Source organism: Poecilia reticulata, linkage group LG10 (genome assembly GCF_000633615.1).
Source record: "Poecilia reticulata strain Guanapo linkage group LG10, Guppy_female_1.0+MT, whole genome shotgun sequence".
Lineage (NCBI taxonomy): Eukaryota > Metazoa > Chordata > Actinopteri > Cyprinodontiformes > Poeciliidae > Poecilia > Poecilia reticulata.
In genome coordinates this window covers 14,419,324-14,436,460 of record NC_024340.1, presented here as the reverse complement: position 1 = coordinate 14,436,460, position 17,137 = coordinate 14,419,324, and the positions used below count along the sequence as shown (strand labels likewise).

At 38.1% G+C, this 17,137-nt stretch overlaps 3 protein-coding genes across 5 annotated transcripts in view; 2 read left to right on the top strand and 1 right to left on the bottom strand.

Moving 5' to 3' along the window:
* The window catches only part of ccdc85b (coiled-coil domain containing 85B), a 37,908-nt gene that overhangs the window by 18,254 nt on the left and 2,517 nt on the right, over window positions 1-17,137 (top strand). The window contains exon 1 of one of the 2 annotated variants that reach the window (XM_008420803.2): window positions 15,179-15,257. The exons of the other annotated variant lie outside the window; for it this stretch is intronic. The gene's annotated coding sequence lies outside the window, so the exon portion shown is untranslated. Of the gene's footprint in view, window positions 1-15,178; window positions 15,258-17,137 lie in introns of those variants that run through there. 2 annotated transcript variants of the gene reach the window in all.
* Window positions 381-7,446, top strand: LOC103471651 (trypsin II-P29-like). The gene is given in 7 exon segments (XM_017307108.1): window positions 381-5,471; window positions 5,646-5,751; window positions 5,753-5,836; window positions 5,911-6,093; window positions 6,226-6,287; window positions 6,802-6,950; window positions 7,055-7,446. Coding segments are annotated over 7 exon segments (786 nt in total). The 5' UTR covers window positions 381-5,416; the 3' UTR covers window positions 7,202-7,446.
* Window positions 9,114-17,137, bottom strand: part of fibpa (fibroblast growth factor (acidic) intracellular binding protein a) — a 28,130-nt gene continuing 20,106 nt past the window's right edge. Inside the window, exons 1-11 of one of the 2 annotated variants that reach the window (XM_008420805.1) lie at window positions 14,565-14,913; window positions 14,384-14,468; window positions 12,785-12,983; window positions 12,557-12,683; window positions 12,245-12,345; window positions 11,689-11,822; window positions 11,162-11,270; window positions 10,980-11,043; window positions 10,809-10,895; window positions 10,648-10,745; window positions 9,114-9,371 (exon numbers count right to left, since the gene is read on the bottom strand). In XM_008420805.1, the coding sequence (XP_008419027.1) occupies window positions 9,302-9,371; window positions 10,648-10,745; window positions 10,809-10,895; window positions 10,980-11,043; window positions 11,162-11,270; window positions 11,689-11,822; window positions 12,245-12,345; window positions 12,557-12,683; window positions 12,785-12,983; window positions 14,384-14,468 (1,074 nt within the window). In that variant the 5' untranslated portion in view covers window positions 14,565-14,913 and the 3' untranslated portion in view covers window positions 9,114-9,301. Of the gene's footprint in view, window positions 9,372-10,647; window positions 10,746-10,808; window positions 10,896-10,979; window positions 11,044-11,161; window positions 11,271-11,688; window positions 11,823-12,244; window positions 12,346-12,556; window positions 12,684-12,784; window positions 12,984-14,383; window positions 14,469-14,564; window positions 14,914-17,137 lie in introns of those variants that run through there. The other variant, XM_008420804.2, reaches the window with a different exon arrangement.

The window sequence follows — 17,137 nt, the reverse complement described above, 5'->3', positions numbered from 1 at the left end:
GACAGCTGGAGCAGATGAACACATGCCGAGGGAGGGAGAGGAGGAGGGAGAGACGGGGTAGGACGGCCCATTCTTACCCCCCCGCTGGCCCCCTGCGCTGCCACCCTCCACCCCTCCCTGACCCCCCAGGCGGGGTTGCCAGATCTGACTGACAGTTTCCAGCCCAAACACAACGTAAAACCCGCCCAACTCCCCCCAAAAAAGAAAGAAAAATCCCTCCCAAATCTCAACGTGAAGAGTTGGGGAGTTACTTTTACTTTAGTAACTTTTAGAAAAGAATATACTTTCAGGAGTATTTTTACTGCTCTGTACTTTTTACTTTGACTTGAGTAATTTCTGCTCTGACTCAGAGGTTAGCAGTGTACCCAAAAATATTTTGATAAAACAAAGAAATCTGATTTCCATAGAAAAGGCAGCTGTAAATTATTGTAGATCTGAAACATAAAATCCAGCATCATTACCATGTTTAAATAAAAAATACAAACAATGTATTAAATTGGGATGGCTTTTGTATTATCTTTGGATTTTGTGTTTTTATTTTCAGTAACAAGAGCAGTATGTGGGTCATTTATTCTTTAAAAACCTTTATTTTACTTAGTGGAGTTTAGTAAAACGGTCTGTCAAAGTCTGCTCTCGAGTAAATCACTGATTTACTGTGAAATTAATTAAATGCTTCGCGTTGTACTTTACATATTTTAGGAGGCTTTTTTTTCTTTTGAAAAGCAGTGAAAATTTCCCTGTAAGATTTGTTTAAATGCATCAACCTCCAACCTTGAGCTGGAATAAGTTTGTAACATTTTTATATTGTTGCCGAGGGCCATGCAAAATCACTTTGAGGGCCACAAATGGCTCCCGGGCCGCACTTTGGACATCCAAAACCTAATTAGGGTAAAAATTCACAGTGTTTTGGGTTTTGCAAACGACTCGACTTTTTGAACACGAGACTTGTGTTGTGCTTTTTTTGTCCTATTAATTTATGAAGTTGTTGCTCTTTATTAACCAATGGCTGTTAACCGTTGATGATGTCACATTCCACAGATTCTTGACATTTCAAAATAAATCAGTAAAATAAAACGCTGTTTTATTAAACGTTTTGTGATTTTCTATTTAGAAACAACTATTTTGAAAACATTTTCAGTAAAAATCAACTAAACGTAAATTGAATTGATTTATTTCAACGGGATGGCGCATATTAACATACAATATTGTGCATTATTAAAGATGTAAAGTTGGTGAAAATTGTTTTATATATTCTTCAAATTAATTTTATTTAGTCAAAAAGTTATTTCTCCTGACATTTATTGATGTACAAGTTTAAGCTGTGCTGCTCTTGACGGTTGGTGGTTACCATAGCAACCAGTATCTGACAGCTCGTCCATCTTTCTTTTCCTGTTGCCGTTAGGGCAGAAGCTGGACGCTGACCACCAGCTTTATTTTCTCTTGTTTGAATAAATACAGAGAAACTGAGTGTGTTGTGAAGTCAACCCACTGGAAAGAAGGGTTACAAGTAGCTAAGTGCTAATTTCCATCCGTAGTCCCATGAAATTTTAACAACAGCAAAGCTATTCTTATTTATTTTTTCCAGCTCAACGTGTTAAAAAGAAGCCCAATTGGGCGGAAACCTGCCCCAATCTGGCAACACTGCCCCCAGGGTGAAATTCCTGGTCTGCGGCCCAAATACCGAAATTCCAAATCTGTCCAAATCACACAGATTCACACACACACACGCGCCCCCTCCTCTCCGCTTTCCTAGTCCCACAACACACCTGGTTTCATTTAAACCAAACCCCCGCAAAAGCCCCAGGCTCCCCCACCCTTCTCCCACTTACCCCCCATCTATCTGTGCTCACCAGCTTTTCCTTTTTTCCAACTTTAAGCCCTCGCTGTCGTCCAATCTGACATGAGGGGATATTTATAGCAGTGGGAGAAAGAAGTTAATGGAATGTGGACCAGGAAAAAAATCAAGCCACTTTCCAAAGAACTACCGGGGAAAACTTGTTCGTTTCTTCCTGAAAGAAAATGCAGGAAACTATAATCACGCTCCTTTCTTGTTTGCACATGACTGAAGGATTTTTTTGCGTTGCAAAATGAGTTTTAATATATGATGCAAACTAATCGGGATGTTGCCTAACCAAAGGTAGTTCTTATGAGTCAACTTGGGGTCAAACAATGAAACAGCAGAAGGAAAAGAGCTTTTAAATGGAGAAATTAGTGGGTTATTTTAAAAAGTAATTGATTAAATTTAACTCCAGTTCCATATGAAACTAGTTGTATCCTTTAAACTTTCAAATATTTCCACGACAACCCATACAAATTAGTTTATTCAAGTAACAGAAGTCTACTTGAAAAACTTCTCAGATATAATTAGCTGTATGAGTGTTTGTGTGGTGTTATATTTTCTGTTTTATTTATATTTTATTGTATATTAATTTTTTTACTTGAATTACCTTATGCTATAATCTGGTACAATGCATCAGATGGTGACATTTATGTTTGAGCTGTACATTACATTCTTTTTTTAAACAAAGTTTTATTATTATTATTATTGTATGATGTCTGAAGTTGAATCGGACCAAATCTCTCCCGGTTTAGTTCAGAATTACCCAAATTATTTCTGTTTTCAAAATGATAAAGAATCTGCTTCCAATTAACTCAGATGTGCCTGTTAACCAATCAGAAGCTTCCACAGCCATGACATCATCATCTGGGCGTTCCCTCATTGCTTAAAGAGACCGTAATCATTCTGTGTGTAAACGTCTTGACTATGAAGGCATGAATAAACAAATACCTGACATATTCTGTCATTATTGTGGTGTCTAGCAAATAGAAATAATTTGGTAATTCTAACTGACTTAAAGCAAGAAGTTTGGTCTGATTTAACTTAAAACAGTGAGGAAAAAAAACATTTCTGTCTTTTTTTGGCATACTTAGATGTTGAGTTTCAACTGTATTCCTATTGCAGTTGAAAATCTGATGTTTTAATAAAATGAAAGTGGACAAATTTTAAATGTTGACATCTTTCCACCTAAATTAAACTAGAAAAATAGCTGTTCCTAGCGAAACAGCTGTGAGAATGCAAATGTGCAGAATGATTGCTGCAGAATATGCAAGAAAGAGCATAAGAAAGCTACAGTCATACATGGCAGAAATCTTATGCTAAATAGTAAAATTTAGCAATAGATATAGCATAGCTCAGAAGAAGAAGATGCGACACCAGGAGATTTTAATACAAACCCAGACAAAGAATCTGGTGTTTTTTCTGGTGTTTTCTTGTTTTATCTTTACTCATTAACGGATGTGATTTGTTGTTGGCACATTAGCTTCAATTTATACCAAATAAAATTTTAGCCACATAAGAGATGTTTTGTTCTCGAGTAACAGCTGAATATGTGATCACGTTTCTAAGTAGTAATCAAATTGCAGACTGTTAAATTAAACATTTGTACATTTTAATGTGTATTTTCTGCCAATTTGGAAATATGGCAATGTTCACAGAGCAAGCTGTGTCTTGCAAAAACGTAAGAAAAAAAAAATTGTTCTCAAAAGTAAAGTTTTGAAATAGTTTTCGTCTCACTCTACTGAACGTGTGTGATTACATCGAATTTTGCTCTGTCTTCAACAAGTCATAAAACAAATTTGAACAGTCAAATATCTCCAGCAATGACTTTGGAAAGCAAAAATAACCTTACTGTACATTTAAAATAATTTTTTTGTTGTACTTGTACATTTTAGCCGCACAAATGCCTAAGCAGTCACCAGTCCCACCATTTTGGATGCCGACGTTACGACATGGGGCGTTCCGTCCCAATTCTCACATTTTTGAACACTTGTAACCTTCAACTGAGTCCACACTTCATAGGGCGTAGGGTTCAGCCTGAGTACTGGGGCCGGGTCATGAAAACATGCAGCATTTACAGCCAAAATATTTGCCGGAAATGGTGCATATTGTAGATTTATTTTCGGAGTAATGATATCAATAAATACCTGTCAAAATATCGCCACTGATGCATGACGTCCACTTAGTGGACAGGTGATCATTTGTAATTTCTCCTAATTCAAAGTCATAGGTCATGTTAGTCTTTCGGGGTTGCTTCATGTCACAATATTTTTTGTTTACCTGCAAGAGTTTTTACAGTAGAAGGAGGGACTGGAGATTCCTGAGCATTCTTTTTCATCTGTCTGCCATGTTGGATTTAACTATATTTTCTTGCACTTGCAGTGGATGGCCAGTAGTTAGCAGTGTATTGAATGATGCACCAGTGTTCACTTTAGTGGTCTGTGTGCATTTACAAAATGAAAACCCACATATATTCACACGAAAATGTCTTTTAGTTTGCTGTCTGCTCTCTGGTATGCATGAAATAGGTTATATATATATAAAATGTGTGGTCTGAGGCACCAGCAGGGAGGTGTTTCTCTGGAGTCTCAGATGTGCAGAAGTTTGTGAAGTCAAGATCCTGCCTGTGAGACAAAATGTGGAAGTTCAGGACATATCTGAAATATTTTTAAAACAAAATGTTTAAATGATTTCATTCATGTGGGACATTGTAATGAATCCTGCTGTAAGGCTGCAGACAGCAAAACAAGTAAAAGGCTTTGCATACATCCTATGTTTAAGTCGCATTCATGCAGTAGGCCAAGGACTAGCACAACATGGTCAAGATTATTTTAATATAAAATTCAATGCATAAAACTGTAACTATCTGATCCACTGAACTTACAGGACCCTAATAGCAACTGATTTAATGTCAGTAATATCAGCTCATGCAAAACTTTGACGAGGAAGGTCCTGTTTAAATGTAGACTTCTGGCCTGAATGAGAACTTCAGCTGACTGACCTGAAACAGTCATATAAAATAAGTCTGCTGTCTTACCACTACAGGCTGTAGCAGTCTGCCACTAGCTCATGGCTTTATCCAAGAACAAAGTCTACTGGAGTACTGGGATCTTACTGAGTTTTAGCAATGCATTCACCAAAAAGCTGTTCACTGGAAATCTGGCAGCAGGTGCTTCAGTGAAGGTGAATCAGTCTCAGGTTTTGTCAAGTTGAGCTTGTTAAATATTTTCATGATTCTTAAAGACAATAATTTTGAGATACTGGTAACTCTGCCATGTTTTATCCTTCTAATCGGTCAAATTTAAAGGAATCCTACAAATCCTCGGCTCACTTTGCTTTGTACTTTGTCATGAAAACGTTTGAACTGAAACTGACTGACTGAGCAGCCAGATATTAAACCAGTTTTTATATCTGGAGAACCGTGGATCAGATGTCAGGGGCGGCCCAGCCAACCTGGCAGAGTTCAGTGTCCGTCCTGTGATTGGACGGATCGGTGTCTGTCCTGTGATTGGTGGCTTCCTGTCCAGCAGGAAGTTGTGAACAGAGTTTAAAAGCTGCTGTAGGCCTGCAGACATTCACATGGAAGCTGGACCAGATATGGTTCTGCTGAAGGTTCAGCTGCTGCTGGGGCTGGGTGAGTCGGACACACTGGACACACTGAGACACTGACATGTCCACTGGCTCTGAATGCTATGAGTTATGTTGATCTGAGTTTTATTTACTGTATTTATTTAGTTCATTATAAAGCTGTCATTTTGGTCCCTCATTGTGGATTTATTCAGCTAAAAACAGAAACTTTCTTCTCCAGGTGTTGCAGTGAGCTCAGCATCTCTGCAGAAGAGGATCGTTGGAGGTCAGAACTGTAGACACGATGAGCGACTCTATCATGTGATGATCTTTAGATATACTCAAACGAGACAATTTCTGTGGAGGATCTCTGATCAGTGATCAGTGGGTTCTGACTGCAGCTCACTGCTGGGACTCAGATCAGGATGGTGAGTGAGAAAAAGTTTGACTGAAAACTCACCAATAACTGATTGTTTCTTTAATAATTGTCTTTTTTTTTTGCCTAGGATTAATGAGGAACTTGTAGGAGTTCATCCTGGAGGTGCTCCAAAGCGGATGTATGGAATCACTCAACGTGAAGTTTATATTGACAGTAACGGTCGTCAACATGGCATCATGCTCCTGAAGCTGCCAGTAAAGATCACAACTATTCAACCAATCAGACTACCCGACTGTCCAGATACTCTATTGTACGTTTTATCTTCTCAAATTTCAGAACTTGGTTCTTGATCTGTCAGATGAGGAAAATGTTTGAGCTCTGGTCTCCCAGAGTTGGTCGTTTCTCTTAATGTGACTCATTTTTAGTTTTTCTTGTGTTTCAGCGGCACCAAGGTTCAGTTTGCAGGTCACGGACCAACACAAGTTGGCTTTTTTAACAAAAGAAGTGAGATGAATGTTCACATTTCTCGTTGCTTTTGTTACCTCAAAATGATTCAGATGATTCGAATCAGTTTTTAGACTCTCTGCTGAAGCTTCACTTAGCAAGCCAGTTGGCGTTTCGATCCTCAAAAACTCTGAGATAAACTTCTTAAAGCTGAAATAGGAAGCTCTGAGAAAACTGTGAGCTTAGCCTAAAAATATGAACAAGCATGCAAAGTGAGCATGGTGTACATGAGCTTGATTGACAGCACTAAGACCCTCCTCTTGGCTCTGATTGGTTGTTTTTGACCTGGCGTGGCACATTTCTGCAGACAGCTAGAACAACAAGGAGGAAGTGGAAGAGATCAAGCTTATCATAGATAATCTGTCTCATATTAACCAGGAGGACATAGTGACAGTTTTGATACAAATGTGAAAAATACATTTTATACAATAACCACAGATAACAAGGTGATATCCTGAGCAAAATGTGTCAACACTTAAACAGACTTTGTGTTAATGCTGCTTTTCCTCTGCAGTCCCACAAAGTCCAGGTGATCTTCAGTGTGCAGAGTTAAAGATTGCTAAACATGAGAAGCTGGAAAAGGCACGGGTAAAAGTCGGGGACTTTATGTACAGTTACCAGAAGTGGTACAGTGTGGGAAGCTCTAAGAAGGACCCATCTCACGTACGTCAGTCTTTAAACAATTTTTTGCACAAAATTTAGACATTTTCTATTTTATCAGATAAATCACAGCAGCAAAACAACTAAAAGCTTTGTGTTTGTGACAGGGTGACTCTGGTGGAGGACTTGTGTTCAAGAACAGGCTGTATGGCATTGCTGTCTTTGTTGGAGATTCACTGTATGCACTCACAAAACCAACTGGTTTCCTGGATGTCTGTGCTTACAAGCAGTGGATAGATGACACAATTAATTAACCAAAATGCCTGGGTTGCTAAGTGTGTCTATTGTGGCTAAATGTTCCCAGCATCATAAAATGACTAAGTTCAAGTTTAATCTTTAAATTTAAATTTTCAGTTAATTAATTTTCTGATTTACAGCTGAATTATTTGGGGATTTAAATTAATCTGTGATAATATCTTATTTCTCAATAAGTAAAGCTTCTGTTTGTAATAATCAGCAATAATATCCAGTCACTAGGAAATAAATGGCTGTTCTCTAATCAGATTGTCTCTCTTGTGCTTATTTCTGGTTGTTAGTGAAGAAAATGGCAGATTTTAAAATATGTTGAACTTTAAAGGCTGTTAAACAAACTTAAAATCCAGAAAAACTACTTTTAAAAAAGTTGTAAAATAAATATAGCAAACTTTTTTGCAAAATATAGCAAAAATATTTGCTATATTTTACTTTCGCTAAATGTAGCAAAAGATATATAATTCGACAGAAGCAGAAGTTTGTATAATACATGAATTTTTTTTAAAAGTACAATAGTAAAATTTAGCAAAAGATATAGCATAATTCAGAAGAAGAAGCAGAACATTTTGATTAAAGTTTGCAGGAGACCTTTGTAGACGGTAAAAGCAGGTCGACGGGCAGAATGCTGACGCAGATAGAAACAGAAACACATTGAAGAAATCGAAGGTGTGACATGTCTGTACTCCAGAAGAGTCTGACAGAAAACTTTCTGGAACTGTTGCAATGATTGTCATAATTTCTTAAAGTAGACATCCGTGGCTATGTTTTAATGCATAAATTATGTCTGTAGAGTTAAATATGTATGAACAAGCATGAGAAGTTAAAAAAACATCAGTTGGAGAATTCCTCCATAGGATTACATTATAAACCTGAAAACGATCAAAAATCTGCATAAAACTGAAACCGCAATCATGGAAAAACTGCAAGATAATCAAAAGCCGAAACATTTGAATATAGTTTACAGTCTTGACTTGTTTAAAAGTTGAATGGAGTTTTTATGTTGAAGGAGACAGAAGTGTGAAAAAGCAGAAGTTCTGTGGAATTTTGTAGAATTTCAATGTATTTCAATGGGGCTGAAATTTGCACAAAAGCGCAAATAATTCAAAAAGTACAATAGTAAAATTTAGAAAGAGAAAAATAGAAATCTCCAGAAGCGAAATGTTTTGATATATGAATTAGAAAAATCAGTTACGAGTTTGCAGAAGTAGTTAAAGACCGAAAAACATAAACAGAATCTTAATCGGTGAGAATGCAACAATTTTACTGATTGCTGATTAAATGAAATGTAGCTGATAAAGATGCAAAGATCGATTCCTCCTAAAACAAATAACATTACAACTGTGAGCGTCCTTCATGGGACTCTTAAGTAACAGTGTCTTCAGTCAGAGGCTTTTTCAGAACCACTGTGATACAGACTGCTACAGTAAATCCTGCCCACAGCCATAATCAACATTGAATTTCCTTTTGGGATTAATAATGCATTTTTGTAACTAGGTTTTCTCATTTATTCCACGTTTTTGATGTGAACCTCCAGTATTTCTGGGTTTTCAGAGCCTCAGCCCTTTTGTGTGCTTTGTTTATGTTTGGTGGCAGAAAAAGCAGCTGTCATTACGGCCACCCCCTCTCCAAACTGGACCTCCTGGTTGCTCCCCCATGGCCACACACAGACATCCCACACACATGATGTTCAGATCCTGTTTAAAAACACTCAAATAGTTCAAACTCAATGCAGCATTTTAAAAAAAATAAAGGACTTGATTCACTTTCCCCCTTCTGCTCTCTTATCTCCACCCAGCACCCAGCGGATAATAAATCCTGTGTCTGTGCTGGGTTAATGGGAACATCTCAGCCATTTAACGCCGCACATAAAACACAAACACGTGTTAAATGGGGAAAAATAAAACAGAACGACACTCCAGTGGTAAAACCTTTATTTTATTTATAAACCAAATTTACAGAAACACAAGAATGAATGCGGCAATAATGCAACACAGAACGTAAGAAATGGATCTCTGCCAAAACGAAGAGAGAGAGAGAATAACGGCTTCAGCGAGGGGGGCCGATGAACCGGGAAACAAAAAGCAGAGAGGAGGGGAAACGCCTCAGTCGTGATACATTTTGAAGATGCAGCTTTTGATCACGCCCATGTATCTGTCCCACACAGCCTGGTGTCTGAGGGCAGAGAACGAGCAGTCAGTGGGTGAATGATGCAAGGCCAGAGCTGGCAAGCAGGAATTGTGAAATCTGTGCAAAGAGAGTAAATGAGGCAACCAGGGTCCCCTGAGTTTAACCAGGGGGTCTTTGCTGCTATTTATGAATATCTCTTTGTTAGGCCTGAAGCGGAGCGGGGCTGTGTAAACCTTTAATTACATTCCTGAGAGTTTACATGAGAAACAAGGCGACTACAGTTAAAGAAACCACATGGAAGACATGCCAGAACAGAGATGACAGCTTCAATGATAATGACCTGAGCAGAGGATTCTGCTGACGAACGTCGCCTTTTCTGGGGGTTTTCGCCGTTTTTTTTGTTTTTTTTTAAGAGAAGTTGTACAAGGAGTTCACAGTAGCTGCGATTTCTTTACAAACGTGGCGTTTCCATTAGATAACTACTAATTGTCTATGTTATGGAGTCTTCTTATTACATTTTCTCCTAGTAAAATCTTATTGTGCTTTGTAATAAAAAGAAAAATAGTTTTAACCTCATAGTCTGGTAAATTTGGTAAATTGCAACATTTGTTGCATTTTCAGCTGGTGCAGTTCACTTTCACGCTGCACCATGAACCACAGGAGGAAACGACACAAAAACTTCAAAAGAAGACACGAGCGTCAGATTTTAGTGGTTGTAGGATTTCTTATTTGTCTTTGGTAAAAGACTACGAGCCATTTCTCACTGTAGCATTAAACTCAAGTTTGTTTTGGTTGTATTTACCCACAATGCCCTGCGCTGTTGTCCACTTCCTGCTTTTGGAGCAGTCTCTGGTCTGCTTGGTGTTCACATTCGAACTGCAGAAGAGTTCACTTTAACCGAACCGAGACAGAGGTTTTTAGACAGACCACAGAATTCACATCAGTTTCATTACACATTCACATTTACCCAAACAAACTGGACTTTCCAGACAAATGAATTAGTTTGATTAAAACAGGATGAGTCAAACTCTGGTCTCAGTTCGGTTAAAGTGAACCCTGGTGCATATGTGACCACCAAGCGGTGTTTTTTTGTCGTTTCCTTCAGTAGTTCTTGGTGCAGCACCCCCACAGACAAGCAGGGGAACAGGCTCTTCTAATCATTTGGATTGATTGACTCAGTGCGAAAGTGAACCACAGCTGCTGAAAATTTAACAAACGTAATTTGGTTCCAGTCTCCTGGATTAACAGGTGTGAAAACACCCTTAGATTGTTCTTCGGTTTCCCGACTTCCACTCCGACGGATAAAGGCGCGTTAACTCACTTGAATGAGTCCAGAATGTGTGCCGAGTTGGTGTAGTGGGTGAGGTAGAGTTTTACGTCCGCAGATGTCCATCGGTCTGAGCGGCACGGCTCAATGAACTGGAAAAGACAAGCAGGAGCTCACAGCCTTGCAGACAGACAGATCTGAGATCAGATACTAACCTTCTCTACAAGATCAATGAAGAAATCTCTGACATCTTTGGTGTTTGTTAACTTTGTGGCAATGTTGACGAGGCCTCTGGAGAGATTCTGTGGCAAAAAGAGGAATAACGCTTTCACCGGGACAGTTAACAACAGATTACGTTTTGCATTAAACCAGGAAGTGTTTCTCACTTTAAAATTAGCTTCCATCTCTGCGAAAGCTTTCGTTTTTCCTCTGAGAGCCGTGCAGACCAAACTGAGAGCGGAGCAGAGAAAGAAACAGGAAATTAGATAAAAGTGAGCTGATGAAGCTTTGTGAGAAAGCCAGGCCGTTTCTCGGCCATCTGCACAAAATTGGAGCGTGTTTTCGTTACCTTTTGTGTTGATCCAGCAGATCTTTGTCGGTGATTAAAACCTTTAGCTCTTTCAGCTCCTGTAAAAACTCCTTGTCCAGGTCGACGTCCATGTCTTCCACCATGTTGTCTACAAAGAGCATTCGAGTTGAGACTTCCACGAATCATTTTAGAACAAATTAATTTCTCAGAATTGTCTCTGTGTCAAACACACTCATTATCAAACTGTTTTGTTCGTAATTGAAACCATTCAGACTCAGAATTAACTCAGACTGGGATGAGTGAAACTTGAAGGACCTCTGGTGGTCACTGAAAGAGCCACAGTGAACCACTTCTTTTCTTAAGTACAGCTTAAAACTTTGCTTTAAAGTGTTTTTATCACCTTGGATAAGAAAGTTTATTATTTCAGAGCTGTATAAACATTAACTCTCGAATAATTATGATGTGGCATTTGATTAATGAGCTATGCAGCAGCTAAACGTGATGCAAGTGGTGTTTATGTTTTATGTCGGTAAAAAGCGCCAAAGCCAACGAGTAAAATCCCTCACCGACAGCCCCAACCGTCCAGTTGTTGATAAGCTGCCCGGCGCAGAAAGCAAAGTCCTGGAAGGTGAGAAACTGCAGCTTTTTCTTCCCCGTCTCAAAACGGTTGTTGGCAAAGAAAACAATGGCAGCGTAATCCCTGCAAAAAAAAAGACAGAAAAAGCAGCAGGTTTGATGTGTTAGAATATTAACGCTCAGAACATTTTTATAAATTTCATTACAAGACTAAAGTCTTAATAATACAAGAATAAAAAGTTGTAATAAAGTGATAATATTGTGAGAATAAAGTCAACTTAATGTGAGTATAAAAAGTCAGAATAATATGAGAATAGTTATATTATGAAAATTAATCAAGTTCATTTGTATGGCACATTTCAGCAACAAGACATAAAACACAAAAATAAAAAGTCTTAATATTACCACTTTGTTCTAGAAATATTATGACCTCGTTCTCATGCAATTTTACACTTGTAACAACTTTATTCCAAAATATTATGACGTTATGATAAATATATAAAATGCATCCAAAGCATTTTAAACCCAGCTGTGTTCACTCAATACCTTGCGAGTTTGTCAGAGAGAAGGAAATGCTGACGTATGTTCTCCACCAGGGGGCCCTTCAGCTCTTCCACCACTTTGAAAACACGTTTGAAGTTGTCAAACTGAAATACAGCAGATGACGCAGGAGGCTCGCTAAATTACAACATCGTGACTCGAACAACAAGCCAATCCCAACCAATAAATTCTGCTCTGTCGAAAATGTTGAAATGACTTCACACAAAAGCAAAAAAGAAGAGCTCGGAGGGATTTCTTTTTCCCATTTAAAGAGCTTTACAGCCTGAGAGTAAATGAATCAACATCGTCTTCTTTTACCTGACGTCTGCAGCTTTTCAGAGTCACACCTGTCTTGGCGCCGATGTCGTCCAAGTCTTTCTTTGTTCCTTTGGAGAGTTTCTTTCCTAAGACCTCACGCACAAACGCATCATCAAAGGCGTAATACCTAAACAAGAACACACAAATACTTTAGATGCATTCTCATCTAAAAAATGTAACTACATGACAAAAAAAAAAGAACTAAAAGTGTTGAGATGGCAGCGTCACCTCTCTATGAGCATGGTTTGCCGGTGAGGGGGGATCTGGAAGAGCAGCTGGTTTGCGAGTTTAGCTGGACTCTGCAGCAGACGCTCACACATCTGGAAGGTCCTGTACTGGTCCATGGTGTCGCTCAGGAGAACATCCTGGTTTGCTTCACACTCGTCCAGCACGCCTCCCGCCATGCGCACCTTCACAGCATCATTCACTGGCGGATAAAATCCAAGCCCCATTAACATGCATATCATATTCCTGTTTACATGCTGTGATGTGGGATCAGTTGAGGAATTAATTGTCTCCAGACTGACTACCTGAGGAACAAATAGTACTTTTTTACGACACAAACTGGTCAAAGATGCTGTAAAATCATATTAAAAAATGTTAAAAAGCTTTTTTTTTTCAGCTGCTTATGCAATAATCCACTCTAGGCTTAGTTAGATAATTTATCATGAAATCACAAAGTTGTGTAGATAATCAGCAGCTACTGCAACTTTACAGTGGATCCATGTTGCTCCTAATACTTACGGTGTGGAGGAAAACAACATTCCTTGCATGTTTTTCCCACGTGTGTCACGTACTTTAACTTTTAGATCTCTAGTTCCTGGGAATTGCTAAAGCTACTGAAGCACTTTCAGTAGTTTACTTCTGCCCAAATGTTGCACTGAAATAATTTCATGGCCACTTTTCTGTAATCTTGATGACACAGGAAACAAAATATCATTAGATGGATTGTAACATTATTTTTAAGGATGCTTCTTCACTCACAGCTTGCAGTGAAGCTGTGAGTGAAGAAGCAACAATACATCTGTTTCATTCTCTATATTTTTTTGCTCTGTCATCCCAACTTTAATTGCTTACTTTAATACTTTAATTTAGAAAGAATAACTTCCCTTACAGATAAATCAAGTATTTTAAATTGAACTAAAATTCTAGTTCAGGGGTTTTTCCTGCAACATTTACAATCCAAAGAGACGTTTTTGCTGTCAGTCCAGTTGAATAAAACATGTTTAGAGTCACAAATATTATCTGACCATTTGAAAAATCACATCTAATAACGTTTCATAAATATCTACAACAGGAAATCTGCTGTGACTTTTAAAATTCAACCAATTTATTCCTATTTTTAAGCACATCTCTGTTTCTGCTGGAGGTTTCATCCAGCTGAACGAAGGCGGTTCCTCTCCACTGTCCCATCATGCTTGCTCAAGATGTGCAACTGCAGCAAAGTCAACACCTTCATACAATGGGGAGTTTCTTAAATTTATAATTTATAATAAATTGGCATTGTATGACCAAATGAAGCTACCTGTACTGTAATATAATCTGGATTGAATTGGACCGTACACCACTGATCCTAAAGGAGCCTGAATCTGAACTAATTTGGTTGTACATTTCTACACAGCTGGATACAAACTAGATTTCTTTACATTGAGTTGACATTAATTAACCTAATTAAATAAATTCCTTTGTAATCTTTCCTCGTTGGGATGAAAATAAATTCTGCTCCTCTGATATTATTCACTCACTTATTCAAACATGTACTTTTGTACTGCTCCATTTACCAGCCTATTAAAATCAACACATCCGGTCAAGGATTCATGATCATACCTGTGTATCCATCCAGCCAGAGCTGGTAAACCTCCTCATCCATGATGGTGGTGTTACCGACGAACACATCGAGCTCTACGGCCATCTGCGAGGAGTAAAAAGAAAAGCTATTCAACATCAACACGTAGCGATCTGCACTTAGCTGCTTCAAAAGACCTAATGTCGTATTATTTTTTTATACCTTGATTTTAGGGGTATGAAAAAACCTGATTCAACAGTCTGTCTTTAATAAAAGCGGATCTTCAAGGTGAAACGTTCATCCTGTCAGATGGATTTAAGCAGTTTTACTCATTAGCTAAATTAGTTCACGGTTAGCTTCTCTGTTAGCAGCCCCGTAAAACGAGCAGCAGTTAGCCACATCAAACTGATCAGAAGGCAAAACTGTAAATTATTACTGAATAAAACTTGTAATATGGCTACAGATGCAGCTCAAACTTTTGCAACTAAACTAGGAATAACGATCAAACGGCTTCATCCTTATAGGTACGCAGTGTCAACAACAGCAGACATACAGCAGCACACGCTTCCGGATTGGTGACGTCACGCCGTACATAAATCGTTAGGATTTTAAAATATTAAATAAAAGCAATACAAGATGTATATACATGATCTTATCATGTATATGCTCTTTAGAAACATTTTTATTTATTTTTATTTTACATTAATCGTATTATGGTTGGTAAAACAGCTACTGTGCGATTCAAACGGTAGCTGTGGTTGCCATGGTGAAGGTCGCGCTGATCTAACTATGATGCGGCGCTGACTGTAATGGAGAGTTTTTTTTCCACTTAAACAGACATTAGAGCAAACTAAAGTCAGAAACACTGTGCTATTTCTGTCGTGGGAAGTTTTCCAGGGACCTTAATACAGTCAGGTAGAAAAAAATTAGAACTCTGTTAAATATAAATTCTTTATTACAAGAAATGTTCACCAGTGTATAATTTCTATCTAATTTACAACAAAACAACAAATGTTTTTACATTAACCTCTATTAATAAAATTATATTTTCTATCTTAGGAAAAGATTAGGATTTATTTAAAGCTGGTGTATAATCCCCATTAACTGGAATACATTTATCTCCATTTGTATCTAAAATTGCGCTGAGGAAAGTTTATCCCACTCTTCACTTTCAACTTTGAGATATTTGAGGCGAGACTTACATCCCACAAATCCTCAAAGCATCTCAACATTCTGAGTTTTGACTTGGAGTTTCCATTTCTTAATGGGTACTCCATTAAGAAATGGACCTCAAATCAGCATGATTTGAAGACCAATCATGCTGAATGGTCCTCAAATTTTAAGATTTTCCTCAATTTGCTTGATTTGCCTTTGGGATTAACAAAGATCCATTTGCATGTTTTTCAGGTATGAAATGACCAAAATCACTAAATTACAAAGGAGTAAGATGACAGACATCACAACAAAATAAAAGTAAACAAAAAACAGTCAAGTATTGGAATGAAAATTAGCTTAAAAGCAGCCAAAGTCCAAAGAAGAACAATAAAAGATCTTCAGAAAGTCTGAAGAATACCTAAGATCATTTTAAAATAACACTGGCTTTCAAACTATTTTTTAAATGAAGTGCCAAAAGCAAAACAGGAAAGTCAGTCAGCCATGTCTCTCACTATAGCATGTCCAACTATTCCAAAAGTTTAACTCCCCAAACTGGATTAAATAATACAAGTGGACCTTTTATTTTATCTATTTTCATAGATTTCATGAATAGCACAAACAATGTTCTTTTTAATTAATTTCTATTGTGAATAGAAGTGAATGTTTAATGCGTTTGACAATGAAATGGCAAGGATAATTAGTGTTGGAGCTGCTGAAATTCGAAGGCAGTAAAAATATGCTAGAAAACATTGAGATTGAAAGCTTATTGTTCTCTCAAAAGACAGGCTGCTCTAATTTAAATGAGTTCACCAAAACCTGTTTATTCGTCACTCTCCAAAAAGAAGGAAAAACTGAGCTGGAGAGAAAGCTGCAAGAGTTCATTAATAGGAAACATGAGTCTTGGAAATTTCCTGCACAGTGTGAAATTTCTTGACTCAGCATAAACTGTTCATTTTGCTGAGAAAGTCTTCAGTGGTCAGACTGAAACTTACAATTAAAAAGTGACGACTGAAACTACATGAAACATCTTGCAGCGAGACATAGCCTTTTGTTGACTTTTGTCCTGTAATTTGCACTTTCTGTTACTGGGGAAAGTGTCAGATCCAGAATGGACCCCCTTCAACAGGATCCACTTCGCTTGCACACAATCTGCTCTCTTTCCCTGCTCAGATTAATCCATATAAATCCCTGTAAATCCTTCTCCTCACCCTCCCGTTTCTGTGTTTCTGCATGTGTCCTTCAGAATGACAACATGTGGGAGAAAATAAAATAAAAACCAACACCTTCTTCCACCCACGCCCCCCGGTCAGCTCGATTTTTTTTGTCAGATCTCTCAACACTCTCATTTCTAAACTCCCATGACACCCTGATTCCATCCCCAGATTCCTCTCAGCGCGGTTAACACCCTACATTGTTATGGCCTCCGTGAAACAATGGAGGTGGGACAGAGGGCGGAAGGATGTGGCCGAATACCTCAGCATAAACCGATGGGAAAAACACACACACAAACGCCTGCAGTCAAACTTTCCAACTGTGTTCTTTGAAAAGAAACAAATCGTGTCTCCTGATACAGACAGAATGTGCTGTGCTTTTGTGAACTCCAAAAGCCTTTAGGACACAATAGAGATGGCTTGAGTATA